At 50.0% G+C, this 22,355-nt stretch overlaps 1 protein-coding gene across 2 annotated transcripts in view; it reads right to left on the bottom strand.

Moving 5' to 3' along the window:
* Positions 1 to 7,724, bottom strand: part of Asic1 (acid sensing ion channel subunit 1) — a 29,045-nt gene extending 21,321 nt beyond the window's left edge. For both annotated transcript variants that reach the window (XM_029553890.1, XM_008848762.2), the window contains exons 1-3: positions 7,615 to 7,724; positions 6,382 to 6,759; positions 5,635 to 5,830 (exon numbers count right to left, since the gene is read on the bottom strand). In XM_029553890.1, the coding sequence (XP_029409750.1) occupies positions 5,635 to 5,830; positions 6,382 to 6,743 (558 nt within the window). In that variant the 5' untranslated portion in view covers positions 6,744 to 6,759; positions 7,615 to 7,724. The remainder of the gene's footprint in view (positions 1 to 5,634; positions 5,831 to 6,381; positions 6,760 to 7,614) is intronic.
* Positions 7,725 to 22,355: the final 14,631 nt, after the last annotated feature.

The following is a 22,355-nucleotide window of genomic DNA, read 5'->3' as shown; positions in this document are numbered from 1 at the left end:
GGGAGATCAATTAGCTTAGAGTAGCCTCTTAGCAGATAGCAGTCTGAGACTGGCTGGGGTGGAAAGGGGGAGGGGTGACAGGGGAAGCTGTTACTCAAAGGCAGATTGTTGTGTCTGTGTAGGAAAAAGAGGGAAAGGCACAGCAAGAGACCCCCACAGTGACCCTGGATTTCTACAACCAACGGGGACTGCTCAGCTCCTCTATACACTCTGTTACTCAGTTCAGCACTTAGGAGGGAGAAGGGTGAGACCCATCAGCAGGACTGTGATGTCCCTGAATTCCTTGGGTGAGTGGAGTGCTTCCTCTACCGGAGCCTCTTCTAAATACTCAGCAAATTGTGCAGGTTCTCATACCCCACAAAAAACTCCTGCCTTTCCCTGGGTGAGATTGTCAGGACCCTCCTTCCTCTCCTTTCCCACCTCACCCTGACACTCCCTGCCTAGTTGGAGGGAGTAGGCCCAGATAATAAAGTCAAGTCCTCCAAAGGATGCACTTCTAAGTTTCTGTGTGGTCCTGTGAGGGTGATGGGTGTTAAAGAAGGGGCTGTCAGGGCTGGAGAGATGGCTCAGTGGTGAAGAACGGTGGCTGTTCTTGCAGGAGACCCGGGTTCAATTCCCAGCACCCACATGGTGGCTAATAACCATCCGTAACTCCAGTTCCAGGGGGAATCCGCCACTTTCTCTGACCTCTGCGGGCATTACATGACACGGGTGCACTTACATACATGCAGACAATACATTCATACACATGAAATAAAAATAAATAAAATATTTTAAAAAAGAAGGGGCTGTTATCCCTGGGATCTGGTTGCTATCTATCTATCTATCATCTTATTTTTGAGACAGGGTCTCACTATTTAGCTCTAACAACTGGCTGTGTAGACCAAGGCAGCCTCTAACTCACAGAGATCTGCCTGCCTCTACCTCCCAAGTGCTGAGATTAAAGGTATGTGCAACCGTGCTGAACCTTTCATATTTATTTATTGTTTTTTGTTTTGTGTTGTGTTGTTGTTATTGTTGTTGTTGTTTTATGTAGCCCTGGCTCACCTGGAACTGGATGTATAGACCAGGCTCACAGAGATCCACCTGCCTCTGCCTCCAGAGTACTGGGATTAAGGGCATGTGCAGTGAGGCCTGGTTTTTCATTTGTTTGTTCTTTATTTCATTTTTTATATCAGATTGAACCTAGTGTCTCATTCTTGTCAATTAAGTGCTCTACCACTAAATTACACCCCAGCCCTCTGATTGCTTTAGATGATCTCTCTGTTCCCAATCTCAGCCCCAGATCACTTTTCACACCTCCTCTCAGGTTAGCATCTCCCCTCCCTCAGTGTTCCAGAAGATTTTTGTCTTCCTTCAGAACCTTGAGGGCATTTTTGTGACTATCCCTTTACTCCACATCTTCACTGGGTGGTTGTCCTATTTCAGGGTCTGGAGGAATCCTATGGGACCCCACAGATTTCTGCCCCCCAATTCCAGCCTTTATTACTGCCCCTTCCACACACCACCTCCAGAATCCCCACTGTGTACTCTTCTTTCTCTTCCAGGATTCAGACATGAATTCCTGCTTCTTTCTCCCCCAAGGAAAGGCTCAAGGTCTCAGCTGGAGAGAATGGCATAGGGTGGATTGGGCAGCCATCTGCAGGCCCCCTCCCCTTGGGTGCTGCTCAGCATTCCAGCCACATCAGGCTCCCACTGCCAGGGACAGATAAGGTGCAGCTGGAGGCTGGCACCAGCTGCGACTGTGCTCCCATCCAGACACTAGCAGCAGCTGCGCCCCTCCCAACCCCCCTCCATGGAACCCCTGCCCTGCCTTGGCCTGGCTGCCCTTAAGGTGGGGAAGGAGAGAGGAGCTTCAGACCTTGTTGCTCTGGCAACCAAGCACCCCACTGAGAAGGAAGGGAGGTGGCCTTGTCTTGGGCCTTCCTTGCTCCACGGTATCTCAGAAGGGGGCTACAGATGTCCACCCAACTAAATTGCCTAAGGATATCCCTCACTGAATTCTGCCCTTCTCAGCCCCAAATGGTTTTTCAAACCAGTTTTTTGCAAATTTAGTCCAGGCTCCCCACACTCACCCTACCCTCCCAGGGTGACTCAGCCACACCTGGGGGGTGGGCCCTGGTCTAACACTCTGACCACCAACCCATTCCCTGTGATTGAACTGAATTCAGATGTACATCTGGGAGAATGCCTTGTCAGGGGGGTCTTTGCAGGCTAGAGTTAACACTCTTCTATGTTCTCCTGAACCATCCTCTAGTATTCCTGTGTGATTGCTGTTTACATGAGGGTTGTCTTTGGAAAACACACAACAGAGTCCACATATGCCCACATACATGGTATTTCAAACATTGAACAAGGGCCTGGGTCCTCAGTCTAAGAACCCCTGCTCCTGCTGGGTGTGGTGGCACACACTTTTAATCTCAGTACTTGGGAAGCTGAGGTAGGATTGTAAGTTTGACAGTAGAGTAAGACCCCATTTCAACAAAAAAGGACCACTGCTCTTGAAGCTGATGCCGTGATGGTCTCCTCTAAGTCCTGACCCCATAGATAGGTATTTTCTGTTAGTGCCAAGTTGGTCCAGAGGGTAGATCCACATGCCCGACACATCTCTGGGCTAAGCAGAGAAAGAAAAGCCAGGGAGGCAGATGCCAATTATGAGACCAAGGAGAGGAGAGAAGATAGAATACGGCAAAGCTCACGTGAACCCCAAGGACTGGAGAGCCAAAGGAAAAAGCCAGCCAGGCCCCTCTCCACCCAAGGGCTCTCTCACAGGGACTCAGAGACTCCCTTTGGCGCAGGAGCAGGCAGACGTGGCAATGCTCTTGACATGAAAAGGGGCTGACAGGGAGGTCAACCTGCTGGCAGTGGGCAGTGGGCAAGGCTGAAGGGCTTGGGTCCGTCCACATTCAGGGTCAGATCTTTGATATGGATTGAAGAATAGGAAAAACTCTGGCCTTCCCTCACAACCCAGAACCATGAAGTGCCACAGTTGGGCCTGTATGGTGCTAACCTGTATGTCTGTCCTCTGAGAAAGAGCTTCGTTTCCTTCAGAACTCTGCAAACCAATCACATTTCCATCTGACTACTTAGAGTTGTTCCCTCAAATAATATGGACCAACCACATTTCATTATCTGTGAGCCAAACATGTCTTAGCATCACCGTTTAGAATCTTTCTGGACATAAAGCAGGTTCAACTGAACTTCTATTTTAAAATTTTATTATTACTTTTATTTGTGCGTCTGTCTGTCTGTGTATATGTGCACATAACACAGTGGCATATGGAGGTCAGAGGACAACGGTAGGAGTTGGCTCTCTCCTCCAAGGATTGAACTCAGGTTTGTGAGATTTGGCAGCAAGTGCCTTTACCCACTGAGCTATCTTACCAGGCTTCAGCTGAACTTTTCATGGACTTAGTGTATCCCAATTTTATACTTTACCACCTCCTTAGGCTGAGCTGGAACTTCCCTCCTGCATCCAACACTACAGATCATTCAAGCTAACAGGTTTTCTCTCTTTCCTGATGGTACTTTCTGCTGTGTGTTGGGTGTAGAGGAGGGCTACTCTGGTCATCTCTCCTGATTTCACCTGCACTTCTAATTGTCTTGGGAGCACAGTTTGTGGGCCTGGACACCCTCTTGTTTCAAGGTCTGTGGAATCCAGAACTTTCCTATTATGTAGAAGTAAAAGAGAGAAGTGGTTGCATGGAGATAACCTCCCATCAGCTTGTCCTAGCAAGGAGTGTGGGCATGTAACCTTTGTCGGAAAGACTGACAATGGCTCATGAAGCTGGTCTGCACAGCTGAGTTTAAAAATATTGGGAAGTCTTGTGTAACCTCAGCAGGAAACAGTAAGCATGCCCAGGGCTCTACCCTTTCTGTAGGGACAAATGCGGTTCATGCTGCCTAATGCTAAGAGGAAGCAAGCAAGTTGAGGAGAAAATGGTCCGGGAGAAAAGAGAGATTGTAAGAGTTGAGAATTAGGAATAGGCAGGACAGCACGGGGTCTTGAGGAGGCGGGGTTTGAAAGTGCAAGACAAAAAGTAGAAACGGACACAGGAACTTCAGGTCAGAATGAAAAGAGCACACTGCACTAGCACCGAACGAGATATGAGTTCTAATCCTGAATCTGTCATTAACTAGCTAGTGAGCTAGGGCAAATTATTCTGTTTTGTGTCTCAGCCTGTGTATTTGTGAAGTACAGTTGTCTATCAAAGGGATTGAGAGAGCCTAGGCTCCATATCCTTTGGCCTTTTTCTAGCCTCTCTCTCTCTCTCTCTCTCTCTCTCTCTCTCTCTCTCTCTCTCTCTCTCTGTGTGTTTTCTTGCCTAATTTTTGAGATGGGGGTCTCCCTATGTAGCACAAGCTCCTGGTCTTGAACTCAAGATCATCTTGCCTCAGCTTCTTGAATGCTAGGACTACAGACTGGTTCCATCACACCCAAAGTGGGTGTTTTTGTTGTTGCTGTTTTTGTCTTTTTAAAAATATTTTTAAGGAAGCGTCTTACTTTGTTGCTCAGGCTGGTCTCAAACTCCTGGACTCAAGTGTTCCTCATGCCTCAGTTTCTTAAATAGCTTGAAAAATGTGCCAACATGCCTGAATTCTCTGTATACTTTTTATTCATTTTTGTGTTTTTTTTTTTTTTTTTCTGAGACAGGATCTAGCTATGTATTCACCTGGCCTCCAACTCACAATCTGCCTTAGTTTCCTTAAGTGTGAGATTATAGGCATGTACCACCACACCCAACTCTGAGTGATTTTTTTTTAACCCTGAAGGATCTGTGTGACCTGCCCAGGAATGCCTAGCATAGCAGTTGCCAAAGTCAGTTCCCCAGAACCCGTTATGTTGACCTGAGGGCACTTTATCTATGGAGTGTGATGTGAATGGCATGCATAGTGTCTTCATTTTCAGAAGTAAAGGGAACCTCCAGTTCAGCCATGATTGTCTATCCTGATGCTCTGATCCTGGTCTGGGACTCTCACTGGCTAGACGGGAACTAACCAAACTCTGCGTGTGTGTGTGTGTGTGTGTGTGTGTGTGTGTGTGTGTGTATTGGGGGGGTGGCGCAGAGAATGACCTGTCTAGCTGTTTAAGGGGAAGCTTACTTCCTATGCCTCACGGTGCTTCTCAATCTTTAACATGCACTCATATCACCCAGGGACTCTTACCCAATGCAGATTCTGATTCAGTACATTAGGGAAGTGGGGTGGTAAAGTCATTCATTTCTTCGAAGGTCCCAGATGCCAGTGACTACTTTTGGTAACAAAGCTGTAGCTTACCTACCACTCTGACCTCTGTGGCCTGGATTGTAAAATTGGTGGGGTTGGAGCCACTCCAGGTCATGTGTGTGCATGTGCTTGTGTTTGCATGGGTGGTATGTGGTATGTACCATGGGCTATCTACCCTGCCATCATGGATGCAAGACTGAGGCTCAGGTCTTCATGCAGTACAAATGTACCCTGTGCTGAACTAAGTCCCCTCTTACCATAAGCAAACCCCAGGACACCCAACTTCCTCTCCCAGAACAGCAAACATAAGGAGAGGCTTGCTCTTTGTCTCTCCTCCTCCTCCTCCTCCTCCTCCTCCTCCTCCAGGGACCAGGGTGACACACACTGCACACCAGGGGACTCACTCACCACTTTGAAGTCTTCAGCACTGCAGACCTCCCCTCGGAAGTGGCAGGAGAGCAGCATGTCTCGAATGTCATGCCCTGCTCGATCATAGAACTCACGCATGTTGAAGGGCTTGGGCTTGAAGCTGCGGAAGTTGGCCTTGTCCTGCAATATCTCTAGCTGTTTTTCATCAGCCATCTGTGTGTCTGGTATCTCATACCTGGAGCCCAGGGGTGAGTGGCACATGGATCAGCAAGGCCACCGGCGCTCATACTCTATTTGGGTTGGGGGTGTGGGTGTGGTGGCAGCGTTCAGCCTTGGGGATCAGATCTGGGCATAGATAGTAGGTAAAGAAGGAGAGCTGGGCATGTCCAGAGGACCTGCTATATGGAGGGTGAGAAGACACTAGAATCTATAGTGGTTGCCCAGGGACTGGGGCACGTGGGTGAGAAGCAGCAGGGAGGAGGCAGGAGCTGAGGCTTTTATGGCACAATCTCTACCCTGTACCATCCCCAAGTGAGAATAGAGTGGCAGGAGAAAGGCAAAGCTCACTCCAGGGAAGGTGTCTAGCTTCTAGAGACAGAACTGTTTTGGACTATGCTGGTATCAGAGATTGGGTGCCCTGAACTGGGTGCTTAGCAGTACCCCCAATTCCTCTGTTTTGAGTGGCAGGTTTGGGGGTGGCTAGGGGGCAGAGTTGGTTGGCTGTTGGTGGCCTAAGGAGGCTGGCAATCCACAAGCCAGGCAGAGGGATGGGTGGGAGATGCCCACCTGTTGTTGAGCAGAGCTAGCAGCTCCCCAGCATGGTACAGGTCATTCTTGGATACTTGGCTAAATCGGAACTCATTGAGGTTGCACAGCGTGACGGCAGGGAAGGTGAGCTGGGAGGCAGCCACCTCATCAAGCTTGGTGACGTGATGGTAGCAGAAGTAGTACTGCACACGCTCGGTGCACACACATAGCAGCACGGCCAGAGAGCCCAGGAAGCACAAGGCCCACAGTGCCCGCTTCAGAGACAACCGCTCATAGGAGAAGATGTGGGCAAGGCCATGCAGCGTCGAGCTGCTGGCGAAGGCCTGGATGCTCACCGGCTGGACACCACCCACCTCTTCCTCCTCTGCCTTCAGTTCCATCCTTGCCAAGGGGGTCCTGGGGGGAAGAGAGGAGAGACAAGAGTCTGAGATGACACCACATATAGGGCCCCTCCAACTGTGTCTCCAGAAATCACAGCTCCTCCAAGGAAAGACTTCCCTGGTGTGCAAGCTCAGAGGTGGCTTGCTGAGGGACACATCTAAGACAGGGATCCATCAAATATAGATGTTTAGGGTGTCAGCTCAGGTTGAGAGAATGCTCTGCCAGGAAAGCTTCCCAGGCCAGGGGAGACCCCAGATACAGTCATTAGAGTGAAGGAGGGAAGTCCCCATGCACCCACAGGCAGGCACAGGAGTTCCCTCCAGATGTGAGGTCACTCTGGGACAGGAAGTCTACCCTAGCCTGGAGCCCAAACTCCCCCACATGGGCTGAACCGGGGGTCAGGAGCTCCTCTCTTGATCAAGGGTAGCCCCAGGAATGGACTGTCATCCAAGGAGCTAAACCTTGGCCAGAAAATCTCCAGAGGTGGGCATAGTGGGAAGGGACCCAGCCTGAGTGAACCCTCACCTTCCGTGTCTCCAGTTCTCATACAGGCGCAGGCTGCTGGCGGTGGTGGTGGTGTGTGTGTGTATGAGAGTGTGTGTGTTTGGGAGGGGGTGGCGGGTTGCCTGAGGTGGATGTATGGAAGGGGGGGCGCGGTTCCTTATGACAGCCAGTTGTCCCCGCCCCGAAAGCACCTCCCCCCCAGTCCCCCCCAGCTTCACGTCGCAGTCATAGCCCCTGCTCGGCCCCCCGCCCCCCTCCCCAGCAGCCGAGCCTCCCTAGCAGCTGGGGAAAGCCAGCCGGAGGAGAGTCCCGGCTTCGGGGTGCTGGGGGCCCGGGCTGCCAAGGGCGGCGGAATCTGAAACCCACCTGAGCAGGCTTGGGAAAGCCGGTAGCCGCGGCAGGTCCCGGGGCGCAAGGCCGTCCGTGGGCTCAGCGCCTAGCAGCGGAGGGGCTCATGGCCTGGAGCCTCAGCCGCCGGCCGCGGAGCGCAGAGCCCTGCAGGGAGCGGCCACCGGGCCGGACCGGGCTGGAGATCCGCCGCCGGCCGCCCGATGCCCGCTCTCCTAGCTCGCTCTGCCCCGACCGCCCGAGGCTCCGCGCGGTGCGCGATGCGTGGTGCTCTCAGCCCCGGGATCTGCAGGGATCCATCGTTCGGCCGGGAGGCAGCGGGAGGGGAGGAGGAGGGGAGAGGGTGCGCGTGCGCGCCTACGAGTGTCTGCGAGGGCGTCTCTGGGCCCGTGTGCGCGGGTCCCCGGCCCGGGGAGCGGAACCTAGGGCTCCCCCCGCCAGCTCGCCTCCTCCCGCCGCTGCCTCGCTCCAGTGCCAGAGCCGTCTCCCCGTGTGCGAGGCCCTGTGGCTTGTGTGTGTGACTGTGCGTGTGTGTGTGTGTGTGTGTGAGTGTGTGTGTGTGTGTGTGTGTGTGTGTGCGCGCGCGCGCGCGCGTGCAGGAAGGAGGGTGTCGGCCCCCAGCGTCCCCCTCCCCGCGCTGTCTCCTTCGGATCGATGCTCTTGCCTCTTGCTGCTGCTTCCTTTTGGTGGCACATGCACACGTGTACACACCACACACACACACACACACACACACACACACACGGTCCGAGTCACACTTGACTGATTCAAGCACTTGTCCGTGTGGATGGATGTACAGACTCTACAGACCAGAGTCATATCATGCCATTCAGCCATCCATACACATCAAAACGCCAACACATCTCTCAGACCTGACCCACACAGGAGCATTTACCCACTTACATGAATTCACTCACCTGTTCTTACTCCCACTTCCCACCTACATGTGACATATACACATATGTACCTGTATAAACAAACACACAGCCTTGGCCACCCAGACCCCATTCTTCTATTACTGAGCTTTCTTAGGGAATATGTTTGCAGGCCCCTCACTACCAAATCTCTAAAGCAGGAACAGAGAAAAGGAAAGTGAAATAGTCAGAAGTGGGGGTAACTGGGATGGAAGTAAGGAAATTGGGGAATGGAATCAAGGGATACAGGGAGAGGAAAAGCTGGAAAGAAGAGCTATGCTCAGGGATGGAGCAGAAATCTGGGGACTGAAAGCTAGCTAGGCCTAGGGGCTGCTGGGGAGCTCTCACCTCTCTCCTTCCCTCCCTCCCTTCTCGTTTCTGTGAGGCCTTGGGGGGGCCCTCCCTATCCAATTAACAGAGAAGGAGCAATCAAGGGGAAGTTGTTAATTTGCTGGTGCTCATTAGGGGCTCTTAGCACTGAGGCTGTTGAGGTCTGATGGTGTCAGATGGGGGGGGAAATGCAAGGCCAGGATTCTATCTCTAGTGGCTCCTTTGCTCCACTTACAAGCTGGTACAGCTCAGAAGGCCGGTGAGAAGTGGGTCTCTGAGACATGCTGCTGGCTTTTAAGCTGGAAGAACCAGCAGTGGGATGAAGTTGATGAGAACTTAGGAGGGGCTGGGGGTCAGCGGTACACTGGAAGCCAGTGAAAGACTCTGGAGATCTCTGGGGACACTTAGAGCTGTGGAGGAGAGAGGTTGAAATCCATTCATCAGGATCCAGAGCATCCAGCTGCCAAAATAAAGCTAGAATCTTCCATTCAGGGCTAAGGTTGGGGAGCTGTCCAGCAGCACAAGCGGTGTGGGTGGGCTGCCATATCCCTGGGCAGCCACTGGGTGACAGCACGCTCCCAGATACTTAGACTCCATTCAAGGAGGGTGGAGGAGGTGGCATTTGGGAGTGGAAATTACCCTGGGCCCTAAGAAAGCATTGGTTCTAGTCTGATTCCAGATGATTCCAGAATCCCACATGTGGGGAGGGGGGCTGTTTCGGAGCATCTGTAATTCCCCCACTTTCCCACCCTCACAAGTTGAGTGACACGGTTCTAAGGGCTGCAAATTGCTTCAATCAACTGGGATGTTACCGAGGGAGCAGCGGGGGTGGAGGGAAGGTGATGAGGTGAGGTGGAGGCAGGCAGGGACTGATTGAGGCCAATGAGCAGTCTCAGGAGGAGTCTGGGGGAAGATACAAGGCATGAATCAGGGATTTGGGTTCCCAGACCTGGTCCTGCCACTCATTAGCATGGGCAGGTCCCTTGACCTCTCTGAGCCTTGGTTTCCTCATCTATGAGATGAAGACTGTATTTATTTCATAGGCTTTTTCAAGGACTGCATGTGCTAACGCACGGAAAATGCTTAGTGCATTGGCTCATGCTTAATAAACCCTCAATAACAACTATGACTAGCATTCTGATTTGGATCCAGAAGTAAAATCACCAGTGTGGTCACATTAGGACAGATTTTAAGATGGTAGTTCTCAATTCAGGGAGTTGCGGGAGTTTTTCAAACTGCTGATTAACCCATCTTAGATCAATTAAATCAGAATCTCTGGGGGTGGAGCCCAGAGCTCCAAACTTTTTAAGACCTCTAAGGTGCAATCAATCTCGAGAAACCTTGCTCCTCAAAATTGGTGAGTCTGAATCAAGACTTCATATAATTACCACAGGCCCCAGCTTTAGGAAACTATTATTATTTTTATATCTAGTCTAAATTCTTCAACCTGTCATTTCCTCTTCATCTAAGACACATCCTTTTATATGTATCACCTCCTTCCAGCCTGCACATCGCAGCAAACTTCCACTGAGGCTTATCATATGTCAGATCTGGGGACACAGTGAGGTGTTGCATAGTTCTTGCCTTCAAAAATTCCCAGCATCAAAACTTGAGAGATGGCTCAGTAGTTAAGAGCATTGGCTGCCTTTTCAGGGAACCCAGCACCTACATGACAGCTAACTCCTGCAACTCCATTTCCAGGGGATCTGACACCCTCTTCTGGCCTCTACAGGCATTGCATGCACAGGTACACTTAACACTAATGCAGGCAAAACTCTCATACACATAAAATAAAAATAAAATTTAAATTTAAAAAATCTCCCAGCATCAAAGCAGAGTTTAGTGACAAGTTATTCTAGTACAAAAGTCAAGTGTGGAATAGAGGAGGTGAGCCGGGGTTGCCAGCACACACCAGCAGGGCAGTTGTCCTGACAGGGTTTTGTGGGGCAGAAATGAGCAAAGAGGAAGCAGGCATTGCCAAGGCCTTGGTTGGGTGACATTTGAGGAATCTAGGGACTGTGATTAGTGTCTCACTGCTCCTTTCTACTTCTCTGGGTCCACCCACCTCTTATCCAGGCCCTGACAGATCCTGGTCCACACTTAGTGATGGCTTCCTACACTTCCTAAACACCCTTTCTCCCCTGAGGCATGAGAGGGAAACAGGCCTGGAGATGTTCCTCCCTCCAACTGGAGGAGGAACCATCCCAGGCTTTGGCATCTTGCTGACTTGGGTTCAAATCTCAGCTCTGTCACACCAGTGCTGTGTGGTCCATGGCACAATTTAGCCCACCTGAGTCTCACTTTTCTCCATTAACTATAAAATGCAGCTAACGCCCAGGCTGATGAAACAACATGTGTTCCATCAACAGTGGCAAGTGCCGTGATCATCCCTGAAAGGCTGATAGGGGCAAATTCCCTATGGGAACTTCCCTTGCAGATGGTCCCATCTGCTCTATATGCAGAAGCACCCTCTAGCCTCGCAGAGATGGGTGGAGAGGAGGGGAGGGCAGAGGAGGGACAAGGTCCTCTGGGACTCCCAGGCAGCTCTTCTCGCTCCCGGTGCGTGAAATCACACGCTCCCCAATCTGTCTGCATCCACTTCATCTGCCAGCTCAGCAAATGCAGAGACAATTAAGGAGTTAATTAGCAGGCGGTGGGGAAGGGGCTAGGGGCCCATCATCACACTCCTTCACCTTTCTGTGTCCCCACCCATGACTCTCATTTCTCCCCTACTGTCTTGATTTTTCTGCTCCAAATGCTCCTTTAGTCCCCATCCTGTACCCCTGCCACCTTCACCCTGGTCTCCCTCTACCCCATGCTGTGTTCACTCCTTCCCCACTCCACTCTCAACTTCCTCTTCTCTCTCTCACCCGTCACTGTCTTCTGTGTACTTCACAGGCTCAGTCTCCCTCCTCCCTCTCCTTCCTCACCTCACCCTTTCCTCTCCTACTTGAATTTGGGTCCGGTGAATGGACCCACGGCTTCACACCGTGCCGGAGTCAGCAGCTTCTGGGCCACTCGAGGTCTTTTTTTGGTCCTAGTTCATGGTGTGGATGAGGGGACAGGACATGAGGCAGAACAGAGACAGGGCAATTTTCTTCATACTGATTGCACATCCATGGCTGAGCATGACCCTCTCCTTTTCTCTCTCTCCTGGTGTCTGCGTGAGAGGGGACTCGAAGATGGCCACCCTCCATCACACATCCTGATTTAAGTGTTAACATGTCATTTTCCAAAGTCACAGCTTCAGAAGGGAGGAATCATTAAAGAGGAGAGAGAGAGAGAGAGAGAGAGAGAGAGAGAGAGAGAGAGAGAGAGAGAAATCAGGGCAAGGTAGAGATTAAAAGAGTAAATGGATGCACACTGCAGCAAGGGAGAACTGAAGAGAGATGGAGACTGAGACGGAGAGGGAAGAGATTGTTAAAGGTTGGGTCTCTGCGGAGTGAGGACAGATCTGCTATGCCAGGAGCTTTTCTTCCTCCGGGAACTTCCCAGGTTAATTCCCTACCTTAGCACTGATCACTCCCTCACCACCGGCATTGCCTTCTCTACTTTGGGGGTTCTGGCTGCCTGGGGAGTCCGTCTGTCCTCTGTCCTCTTGTATCTGCTTCAGGTGAGGGGCTGGCTACTTTGGCTCCCCTGAGGAGAGAGCACTGTGGATGAGATGAGCCTAAACCTAAGGTCTTTCACTTGCTGGCATGGAGTAGGAGCACAGCCTCCAGGGCACCTCGGGCAGTGACTGGATGTCTGGCTTTAGGATGCAAAGACCTTGCTGGAACCTGGTAAATGCAGCTGGGAAACAGCATTTGACGAACTGCATAAATGAAGAGCTCCCTCGGGGAGTCCTGGCTGGGTCGGTGGGGGACCCGGGTGTCCCCTAAGCCTGGGGACACCTTCCTTCAGTTCGTTCTGCGGGGCACTGGGGTCTCGGTGAAGCACAGTCCTCCACCACCTTCGCAGGACTCCTCCAGTCAGCTGCCCTCCCCCACCGGCCCCCTCCCATCCTGGCCGGCACCAGTGGAAGGCGCAATCTCAGCGCCCAGGGCGGCCAGCGAGCCGGAGGAGGCAGAGCCGGTGAATAATTCATGGGGCTCCGAGGCCCTTATCTCCCCAGCCGGCCCCACCCGGGGCCCCTGTGCTGGGCCACCGTCCCTCGGCTCTCCGCTTTATCTCGACGCCCAGCTTGTAATGCAGCCCGCCATATCACAGGCAGAAGGGGAGATTAATTTTCTGGTTTTGCATGGGCGGGGAGGGGAGGGGGCGAGGGGAGGTGCTGGGGAGCAGAAGCTGGGATCTTTCCGATTTCAGACTCCAGCGGCTTAATCCTCTCCCAGGCCTGTAGGAACCGGAGGAAGAAGGTGTTGCAAGCCAAATTTCATCATCGCGGCAGCCCCAACAGAGGGAGGAGGCGGCGGCGCTGGCGCGGAGAGGAGCTGTTTGGAAACAGGATGGCAGGCGGCCCTCAGCCTCACCGCGCAGGCGGCTGGCGGGTCGCGAGCTGGGTCCAGGCCGGTGTGGGGTGCACATGGGCACATGTATGTGACATACAGGAGCTCGGGGGCACATGGACATACCTAGAGAAGCTGACACCATCTTGGTATCTGCCTCGCCTAACAACACCCGCACAGAGTAGTGCTGATGGAGGGGCTGGATGTCGGGAAAAGTTGAGCTGAGCAGGTAACAGTTCCAAATGCGTCTAGAATCTAGTTCTGCTAGCTTCTTGCCATCTGCCCCGCTGGTCCTGGCACGTGCCCACTGTCGGCTCTCTCCACCTTCTGTGCTCCCATGGTCTGCCACAAGCCCACAGGTCTCTGCTACTTCTGCGTACTTGATGCGACTGCCCAGAGCTGGAGGAATCCACTACCTGTTAGCTAAGCACTCATTACCTGCCGGGTCCTGGGCAGGTAGCTCTGTGCTTCCCACAATCAGCAGTGAGTCCTGCCTTCATGGAGCTTATGATCCCAAAGGGATGACTGACATCTAGATAACCTAAGTGCTTGCCAGGAAAAAGGTGGTGATAAAGTGATAACTAAGAAAAACATCTTGCAAAGTGGATGTATTTGAGATGGAGCTTTATATTCATCTGAATTGGCAATACTGGCATGAGAGGGAGGCAGGATATTTTAGTTAAGGGATGCTGATGATGATGGGGGGGGCTCAGGATGAAGTGAAAAGATAGTAATTTCATCTATCTAGTGGGTGATGGGGAATAGTCAGGCAGGGGCTAAGATGTGAAGACAGCTGGTGTCAAGGGAAGGAGCTTAGATCTGCCCTGGGGGACAGGGTGGCAGTGGGAGGGTGGTGAGCAGGAAGTAGCCTGGTCTAAATGGTCTTACCTGCAGGGAAGTAAAGATAACCAACTTTACCGAACACTTATGTTGTAAGTGGATATTGTACTAAGTGTTATAGAAACAATTATCTCATTAAGTCCTCAGACAGCAAGGTCATCCCATTTTACATCAGACTTTAACCAAAAGGCCGAGAAGAGATGTCATCTCACTGTATAGAGGAGAAAACTGAGTCACAGAGGTGTTGGCAAAAGAACGGGAACCGTCTGAAGATGCAAAAGTCAGAGATAGGAACTTAAGGATAATAAATTATTTAATGACTCCATGCACTTTCAGGCATGAGAAAAAAGACTTTTTTTGCCTTTGATGCTCAACTTATTAATCCTTACTCAATTATTAACATTGCCCCATGTATTCTCATACTACCTATACAACCAAAAAGCCAAGCCTTCTGAAATTAATAAATTCTATTTCTCCAAATATTTAAACATTGATTGCAAATGGTATCAAGCCCTTCATTAGTCTACCAGTTTTTCTTAAAAACTTTAAACATCATTAAAAGCTGACAAAACACACATTACAATAATTGTAAAAAATCCCCCACCCACTACAAAAGCAATGTTATGCATTTAAATTTCTTTGTTCAATGTTTCTAGTATTATGTCCTTTGTTCATATTGGGGTTTTTTTCCTTCCCAGGGATAGGATTTTCCTAACTTAAAGAGTGGAGGTTTACCTTCTCCCCACAGGCTAAGGCTGCAGATTGGGTAGATAGGAGAGGATTTGGTGGGTGCACAAACGCTTGGGTGGGGGTCCTTCTTAAGTAGAGTCTTCTGGAGTCATTGTGTATTTCATCAGGAACTGTTCTCTTTGAGTCAGGCCAATCATAGGTTCTGATTTTTTGTGTGTGACCCTAATCTTTTCCCCAAAACGATTCAAGTTCTGAGAGCCTTATCTTTACAGCACAGCCCACTGTTCTGAGGGGGCCTGGTCTGGTTGAGTTAAGCCAAAAGCCCTTGGTCAATTGGCTAATGGGAACTACATCCTTTCCTTCTCATCAACTGCTAAGACCTACAGTATTGTCAGCCAGGGCGCTGAAGCAAGTTTCTAGGATGAGGTATTAAGGGCTTAAATTAGGGCAGTGGCAATGGAAATAAAAAGGAAAAGACAGTTTTTAGAAACTCCACGAAGGCAAAATTTACTTCTGCTAACTGAAGGCTAATATTTGCCTCATAGAAGAAAATGAAATACATGTGAAGCCCTTTGCCTTATAAGCACCAATAATATTAAGGGTTTTCTTGTTGATGTTATTATGTTACCATTATGAAATGGCCACAAACAAAACCTTCTGAGGTTTGCCCAGATTTAAAAGATGACTAGAAAGAGGAAAAGCAGATAAGCAAACCGAAAGACAAGAAATACCTAGAAAGGATGAAAGGGATGGAAGATAAACCAGGAGAGATGTTGTAAAGGCCAAGGGGATGGAGGCAAGAAACATCTTGCCCAGGAGAGAAGTGGACAGGGTCTGAATTAGGTGGGCTGTATTGGGTATGTGTGGAGGCAGAAGAAAGTAAAAGAGGTAACTTCCGGGCGTGGTGGTGCACGCCTGTAGTCCCAGCACTTGGGAGGCAGAGGCAGGGGGAGCTCTGTGAGTTCCAGGCCAGCCTGGTCTACACAGTGAGTTCCAGACCAGCTGGGGCTACAGGGAGACCCTGTCTCAAAAAGGCCAAAAAAAAAAAAAAAAAAAAAAAAAAAAAAAAAAAGAGGTAACTGACAGAAAGTTGGCAAATGGTGACTGACTGTGTGTGCTAATGGAGGGGGACAGGGACCGGGGGTCTAGTGACACTGAAGTCATATACCTGGGGCTTGAGAGGAAGGCAGGGTGGCTCTCCTACAGTGCTGAGGAGTAAGGCTCCCTCTGTGACCAAGTTTGATGCCATATGGTCCTCCGTCTTCTAGCACAGCTCGCACCTTCCATTCAATCTCTAGCCTTTTCTGAGATTCTGAGAAATAGAATTATAGAAGCTTAGAACTTAGCCAGGTATGGTGGTGCTCATTTGTAATAGCGGGACTTGGGAGGTGGAGACAGGAAGATCATGTTTGAGGTTAGCCTGGGATATACAGAGAGTTCAAAATCAGCCTGGGTTGTATAGCAAGACCCTGCCTCAAAGTACCAAGGGCTGGGGATGTAGCTCAGTGGTAGAGCACTTGCTTGCTTGTCCAATTCCCTGGGTTCAATCCCAGGCACTGAAAAAACAAAAAGAGAAAGAACCAGATGAGCATGAGGCTGGAGAGAACTGGTATATTTAGAGTGGCAAGGCTGCAATTGGAATCCTGATTCCCAATCTTTTACCCACCACTCAGTGTAGAGATTCTACTGCGAGAGGACTTGGTTGCCATGCCACCCAATGTCACCTGGATGTCTGAAAATCTTTTCCTATGTGATGAGGCTTTGCTTTGGCTTGTCAAGCTTAAAAATCCTGTGAGTGGGGTGGTAGTCAAGGGCTTAGTGGTGAGGCTTCAGCAAAGATGAGTCCTCTTATTTTATCCAGGAACAGAGGTGATGCTGGGGGAGTTTCAAGTCATAGGAGATAGCAGTGGAGATTGGAGATGGAGGCCAGGTTCGAAGAGTATGGCTCTCCTGGCTCAGGGAATCTCTGGCTTAAAGCTCATGTGAAGGACTGAGAAAGGGAAGAGGTGATGGTGGGGTGGGCTGTGTCTCCAGGGGTGTGGCAGTTCAAGGGTATGGGGTTTCAGTGTAGATAGGAGGGTGGCTCTATTTAAATGGAGAGAGTCACAGCCAGCTTTGAACTACCCTGGGCCTCTGGCCATCTTACCCTCCTCCCTCTGTCTGCTGGTGGTCATTTCTCTCCATTTGGTGATTACTTAGCTCATTAATTGCCTAAAGGAGAGGAGCAGCCTAGGATTCTGGTGATTGGCAGAAGTAATGGGGAAGGAGGACTCTTGGGGAACGGATATGGACTGGGACCTGGCATGGGCATGGGTACTGACTGTTTTTGAGGATGCATTTTTCAACTGTAAGACAGACACCAATGCATTCACCCTCAGTGATACTGGTACCACTATCTCCAATTTTCCTCCTCCACTGTCATGGTCACTACCCCTGCCATTCCTCTAAGATGGCTTCCAGGGACCCCTTCTCCTGCTATTTATGCTATTGTATAATCCTATCCCTTGGGTATGGGTTGTATTTAATAACTCATTTCTATTTAAAATAGTTTAACATTTATTTGGTGTGTGTGTGTGTGTGTGTGTGTGTGTGTGTGTATGTACATACCATAGTGCATAGTGTGCATGTGGAGGTAGGAAGATAACTTGAAGGAGTTGGTTCTCTTCTTCCACCACGTAGATTTTGGGGATTTAACTCAGGCTGTCAGGCTTAGGAAGCCCTTTATCTACTGAGTCATCTTACCAGCCTCAATAAGTCATTTCCAGTGAATACAATCCAACAGAGGTGATTAGACCATACTGAGTGTGGTGGTACACATCTGTAATCCCAGCACTATCAGAAGTGGAGGCAGGAGGATCATGATTTCAAGACCAGCTCCAGATACATAAGGAGTTTGGGGCCAGCCTGAGCTTTTGGAGATCCTGTGTCAAACAACAAACAAACAAACAGATTAGTCTCCAAAAAGGCTATGGCTTCTATTGTGGGTACTCTTTCACTTGCATCAAGAAAAACCAGCTGCTCTATGTCAACTATTCTGGAGGTGTGCATGGCAAGGAATGGAGGGAGGCCTCAGGTAAAGTCTAAGAGGCTAAGAGGAATTGAATTCTGCCAATAACCACATTCATGACTTTGGAAGCAGATAGTTCTCCAGTCAAAGAAACAAATGAAACGGTGGCCCTTGTTGTCACCTTGATAGCAGCCTTGTGAGAGACCTTGAACCAGAGACATCCAGCTAAGCCATGCCCAAACTCTTGGCCTGTAGAAACCGAGATAATAGATGTGGTTTTTTTGAGCAGCTAAGTTTTGGGGGAAATTTGTAATGCAGTAGTAGATATCTAATACAGTCATCATCCCTACAATCACTTTCACCATCTTCGAACTCATGTCATTTAATATCACCATTAACAAAATAATCATTATCAGCTCCAAGTTTCTTTCTAGCACCCAATATGTGACAGATCCCCCCACAAACTCCAGGATGACAAAGAGGTAGTAAACATAGTTTGCAATCAGTTGGGGATTGTAGCTGAAGAATCAGAGTGGTAAGCCGAGAAAAGCTACACTTACTGTCACTGTGGGTTAGGGTGGTAGGGAGGCCTCATGGAGGAAGAGGTAGGCAGAGGCTTTTTGGAGGCCTTTAGGCCTTAAAGGAGCAATAAGATCACCATAGGAGAAGGGAAGGGGAGGCACAAGTCCTTTGATGCTTCAGATGAAAAATGTAGTGAGGAGATCCAGCCAGAGTGGAAGAACATGTAGGGAGCACGGAGAGCTGAGACTGGAGCAGAAAGCAGCACAGGGAGCACAGCGCGTTATAGATTTGTGCACTGCTCTAGAATTTCCAAAGCACTCGCTGCACTGTTAGTTCGTGACAGCTTTTAATAGAGAGAATGACAGTTTAGAGGGAAAAGTTGAAGATCTGCCCAGGTGTTGGGCAAGTGGCTTAATGGTAGAATGGTTGCTTAGCATGCATAAGGCCCTGAGTTCAATCTCCAGCATGGAGTTAGGGAGGGAGAGGCAAAATTTAGCCCAGTTTTCCAGCATAGGCCTGGGACAGAGGCCCAGACACACAATGGAGGTAGTGTGGGGGAATGGGATCTGGTCAACCTGCCTCAATTCCTTCCACCTGATAACAAAGGGCTAGCTTAGTAAGCTCTGTGTCAATTTTGTCCCCTCAGGCTATTGAACAATCCAGACATCATATAAGAAACCCTGGTGGAGCCTGGCCCATGGTGGCCTGACACAAATATCCCACTCCTGCTCCCTAGCCCCAGCACCACCTGTCACTGGAAGCTGGGTGGAAGTTGTTTTACTGGGCATGAATGTAGGATGGCTCCAGGGGGCACCATTTACCTGCGGACATGAGGAAGGAGACACTACCAGCTCCCTCTACCCCACCCTCCAGAAAGTCTGTCAGGATTGCTGGGCGGTGATCTGACAGCTGCTCCTCTCAATGTAGGACTGTTTGATAGCAAATAGCCAAATTTCAGTGTCCCTTTCCCCAAGAGAGACTATATCACTATGGGAGGTCTGGGCCAGGGATCCTGGGACTTACAGGGCCTTCGGGAGGCTTGGTGGGGCCCAGGCCAGTCTTCAGCAGGGACGATGCCCAAATTCTCACAAAAGTTTCATATCAACTTTGCAGACTATCACCTGAGCATAACCAGCTTATTACTTACTTCAGCCCCATTTTACAGATGAACAAATGGAAACCGAGAATTAAGTGACTGAAGCAGTGAGAGGCTTAGCTGACCCCAGGTCTCTGATGCCAAATGCCATCTTCTTTCTTCCACTCACATGATCTCACGGCTTGAAGAGGATCAGTGACTGGAGGTTGGCGGAGGTTAGGATCTCAGCCTCCTCTCCAGCCCCTGGAGCAGAGTTCCATCACTCTGTACCCAGTAGAAAACTGTTGTGAGGAAACAGGTTTGGCAGAGGAGATGGGGAAAGGAGGGGGCAAAGGAGGAGGGAGCTGGAACCCTGCAAGTGACTGCAGAGGACAGGGTCAATATGGAGATGGGAGGGCTGGGACACCAAGGTCCCCAGCTGGCTGGGGCTGGGACCAGCCCTCCATACTGCCAGGCCTGGGCCTGGGGCTATAGACTGCCAGTGCTCCTCTATCAAGACCCCTGGAGAGCCTGAAATCAAATAGTCCTCCTCCCCTGCTCAGACAGCCTTATTGCCAATGACAGCAAATGTATTGCTCTAATCTTTTCTCATTTTGCCAGGATAGGCTCCTTTCTGACCTCCCTCCCAGCCTGGGGCTTCACGGAGGTGGGAGGGTTGAAGACAAGGAGGAGTAGAAGAGAAGCAGTAGGAGAGGTGAGGACAGGGCTATCAAGGGGGTAGCTCCAGTGATCTCAGATTTGACATGGTTTTGTCTCTAGAGGACCGGAAAACTCTCCAATAGGTGGAGGGGAAACCAGCCACTCTTCAACCTCTCGGTCCAAGCGTCTCCCTGTGGAAGCACATGAGGAAAGCTTGGTGGACAGTGAGGAAGCAGGCCTGGGACTGCAGGACTACAGACCTCTGCAGAGCACCCAGGCCTGTGTGTGGGTGTGTGGGTGGGGGATAGTCTGCCAACCTAAGCCTGACCAACATGCATATTGCTACTCCTTTAGCTGCTTCTCATGGTTTTCTCTACTGAGAAGCCCTCAGTTGGCAAACCACAATGAGGCATTCTGTAAGGATTAGATATGTAGGAGGATGAGACAAACAGACTTTGGAACAGCCATCCTGGGGGACAGAGATAGTACTGAGAGCCTTGCAAGGGGCAGAGAGGGTCAAGAGAGGCACAGGGTTAGGCAGAGCATTTGTGGGAAATGATTTGTAGCTCAGAGCCTGCAGAAGTGGGGTGGTGGTGATGCATGAGACAAGAAGAGCAGATGAGTGGGGTGTGGTCATAGGCTTGGGGTGCAGAGGGAGGCAGGCCAAATCTGTGTCCCATGCTGGCTGGAGAAGCTGGAAGTGGAATGGATAGGGGCTGAAAGCATTGCCCAAGCTTGTGTGTACACCTGCACATCTGTCTCTCCCAGGGTAGCATAGTATCCCAGCTATCTTTTGGTATATCTGTCCGGGAATCGAACCCGGGTCCTCTAGATTGGGCTAGAAAGTTTTCTGTATCCTGGCAGTTTATCAGTGGGAGGTCTCAGCTTCTGGGCTCTATGTATGTGTATGTGTTATATACACATATGTATATACAAATATACACACCAAATTCTGTCAGAGATCTTTTGGCCCCTCCTAAAAGAAACTCTTGATTAGACTGGCTGAGCTGTCAGAGCTCTATAGGGTTCAGCAGGGAGTGGAGCGGTAGGTGAGGCCTGTGCTAGCCTCAGCAGGGAATGGGGAGTGGGGGAAGCATGTGCTGGCCTCTCCAGTCGTCCTTCCATTTGAGAGCTGCTGCTTCCTATTTCCAGGCAGGAGTGCTATCAAACGTTTTCTCCTAATTGTTCCCTTTTTGAAACTGCTGTTCCTGCCAGGCATGACTCCAACTCCCCAATCCCACCTTCAGAAAGACTTCCCTGCCTTGTGCAACTTTCTTAGTCTTGTCTTTCTTTTTCTTTCTTTCTTTTCTCTTTTTCTTTTACATCTTTCTTGTCTGAGGATTGCTGAGGTGAAATTTGAGAAACTCAGTTTCTATGTTTCTAAGGTCTGATCATACAAAAGAAGACAGGAACACAAAGCAGTAACAGCTGGGCTGGAATGTTGCTCAGTTGTTAGAGTGCTTCCTTTACAAGAGGCCCTGCGGTCCATCCTCAGCAAGGCATAAAATGGGGTGTTCAAGGTCATCCTTGGCTGCATATTGAGTTCAAGGCCAGCCTGGACTACATGAGACTCTGTCTCGAAAAAGGAAAAAGAAAGAGCTGATTAATATTCCTGGAACACAACCTGTTCCCAGCCCTGAGTTAAGAGTTTTGTAACATTGTTTCATTTAATCCCAACATTCCCTTATATCTCCCTTTTCTTAAGTAGAGAGGAGGAATTCTTATGCTTAGCTCCCTCTCTATTTTTTAAAATAGTTTATCTATTATTTTTATTTTATGTGTATGAGTGTACTGTCTACATGTATGTGAGTCCACCCATGTCGTGCAATGCTGCAGAGGTCAGAAGAGGGCTTTGGATTCCCCCGGAATTGGAGTTAGGGACGGTTTGTAGGCGCCATGTGGGTGCTGGGAACCGAACCCGGATCCTCTGCCAGAGCAGTCAGTGCTCTTAACCACTGAGCCATCTCTCCAGCCCCACTCTCTATTTCTTTTTAAAGGCCTATTGAGTTTAATTTGTGCCCCCAATGCCCTTCAGTGTGTGTCCATCCACTTGAGCCTGGTTAACTTATCCAGTGTCACACCCTTAAAGAAAACTGACTCTCCCTCTCCCAGCAGCTATGAGTTGCTAATTGGTCCTCAGCCAGGGCTGGGGCCTCTTACCCACTTTCCTAGCTCTTTGCTAGGATTTTGTCTGGCCTCGTGCTTACACACACACTGTCACAATTGAAGTTTTACTTTTTCTAATGAGCAATCTGTATGGGATGTTTTTTTTT

This window comes from Nannospalax galili, unplaced genomic scaffold (assembly GCF_000622305.1).
Source record: "Nannospalax galili isolate Female #2095 unplaced genomic scaffold, S.galili_v1.0 scaffold1224, whole genome shotgun sequence".
NCBI classification, from domain to species: Eukaryota; Metazoa; Chordata; class Mammalia; order Rodentia; family Spalacidae; genus Nannospalax; species Nannospalax galili.
Note: the sequence above shows the minus strand (reverse complement) of the source record. Positions and strands in the feature narration are given on the sequence as shown.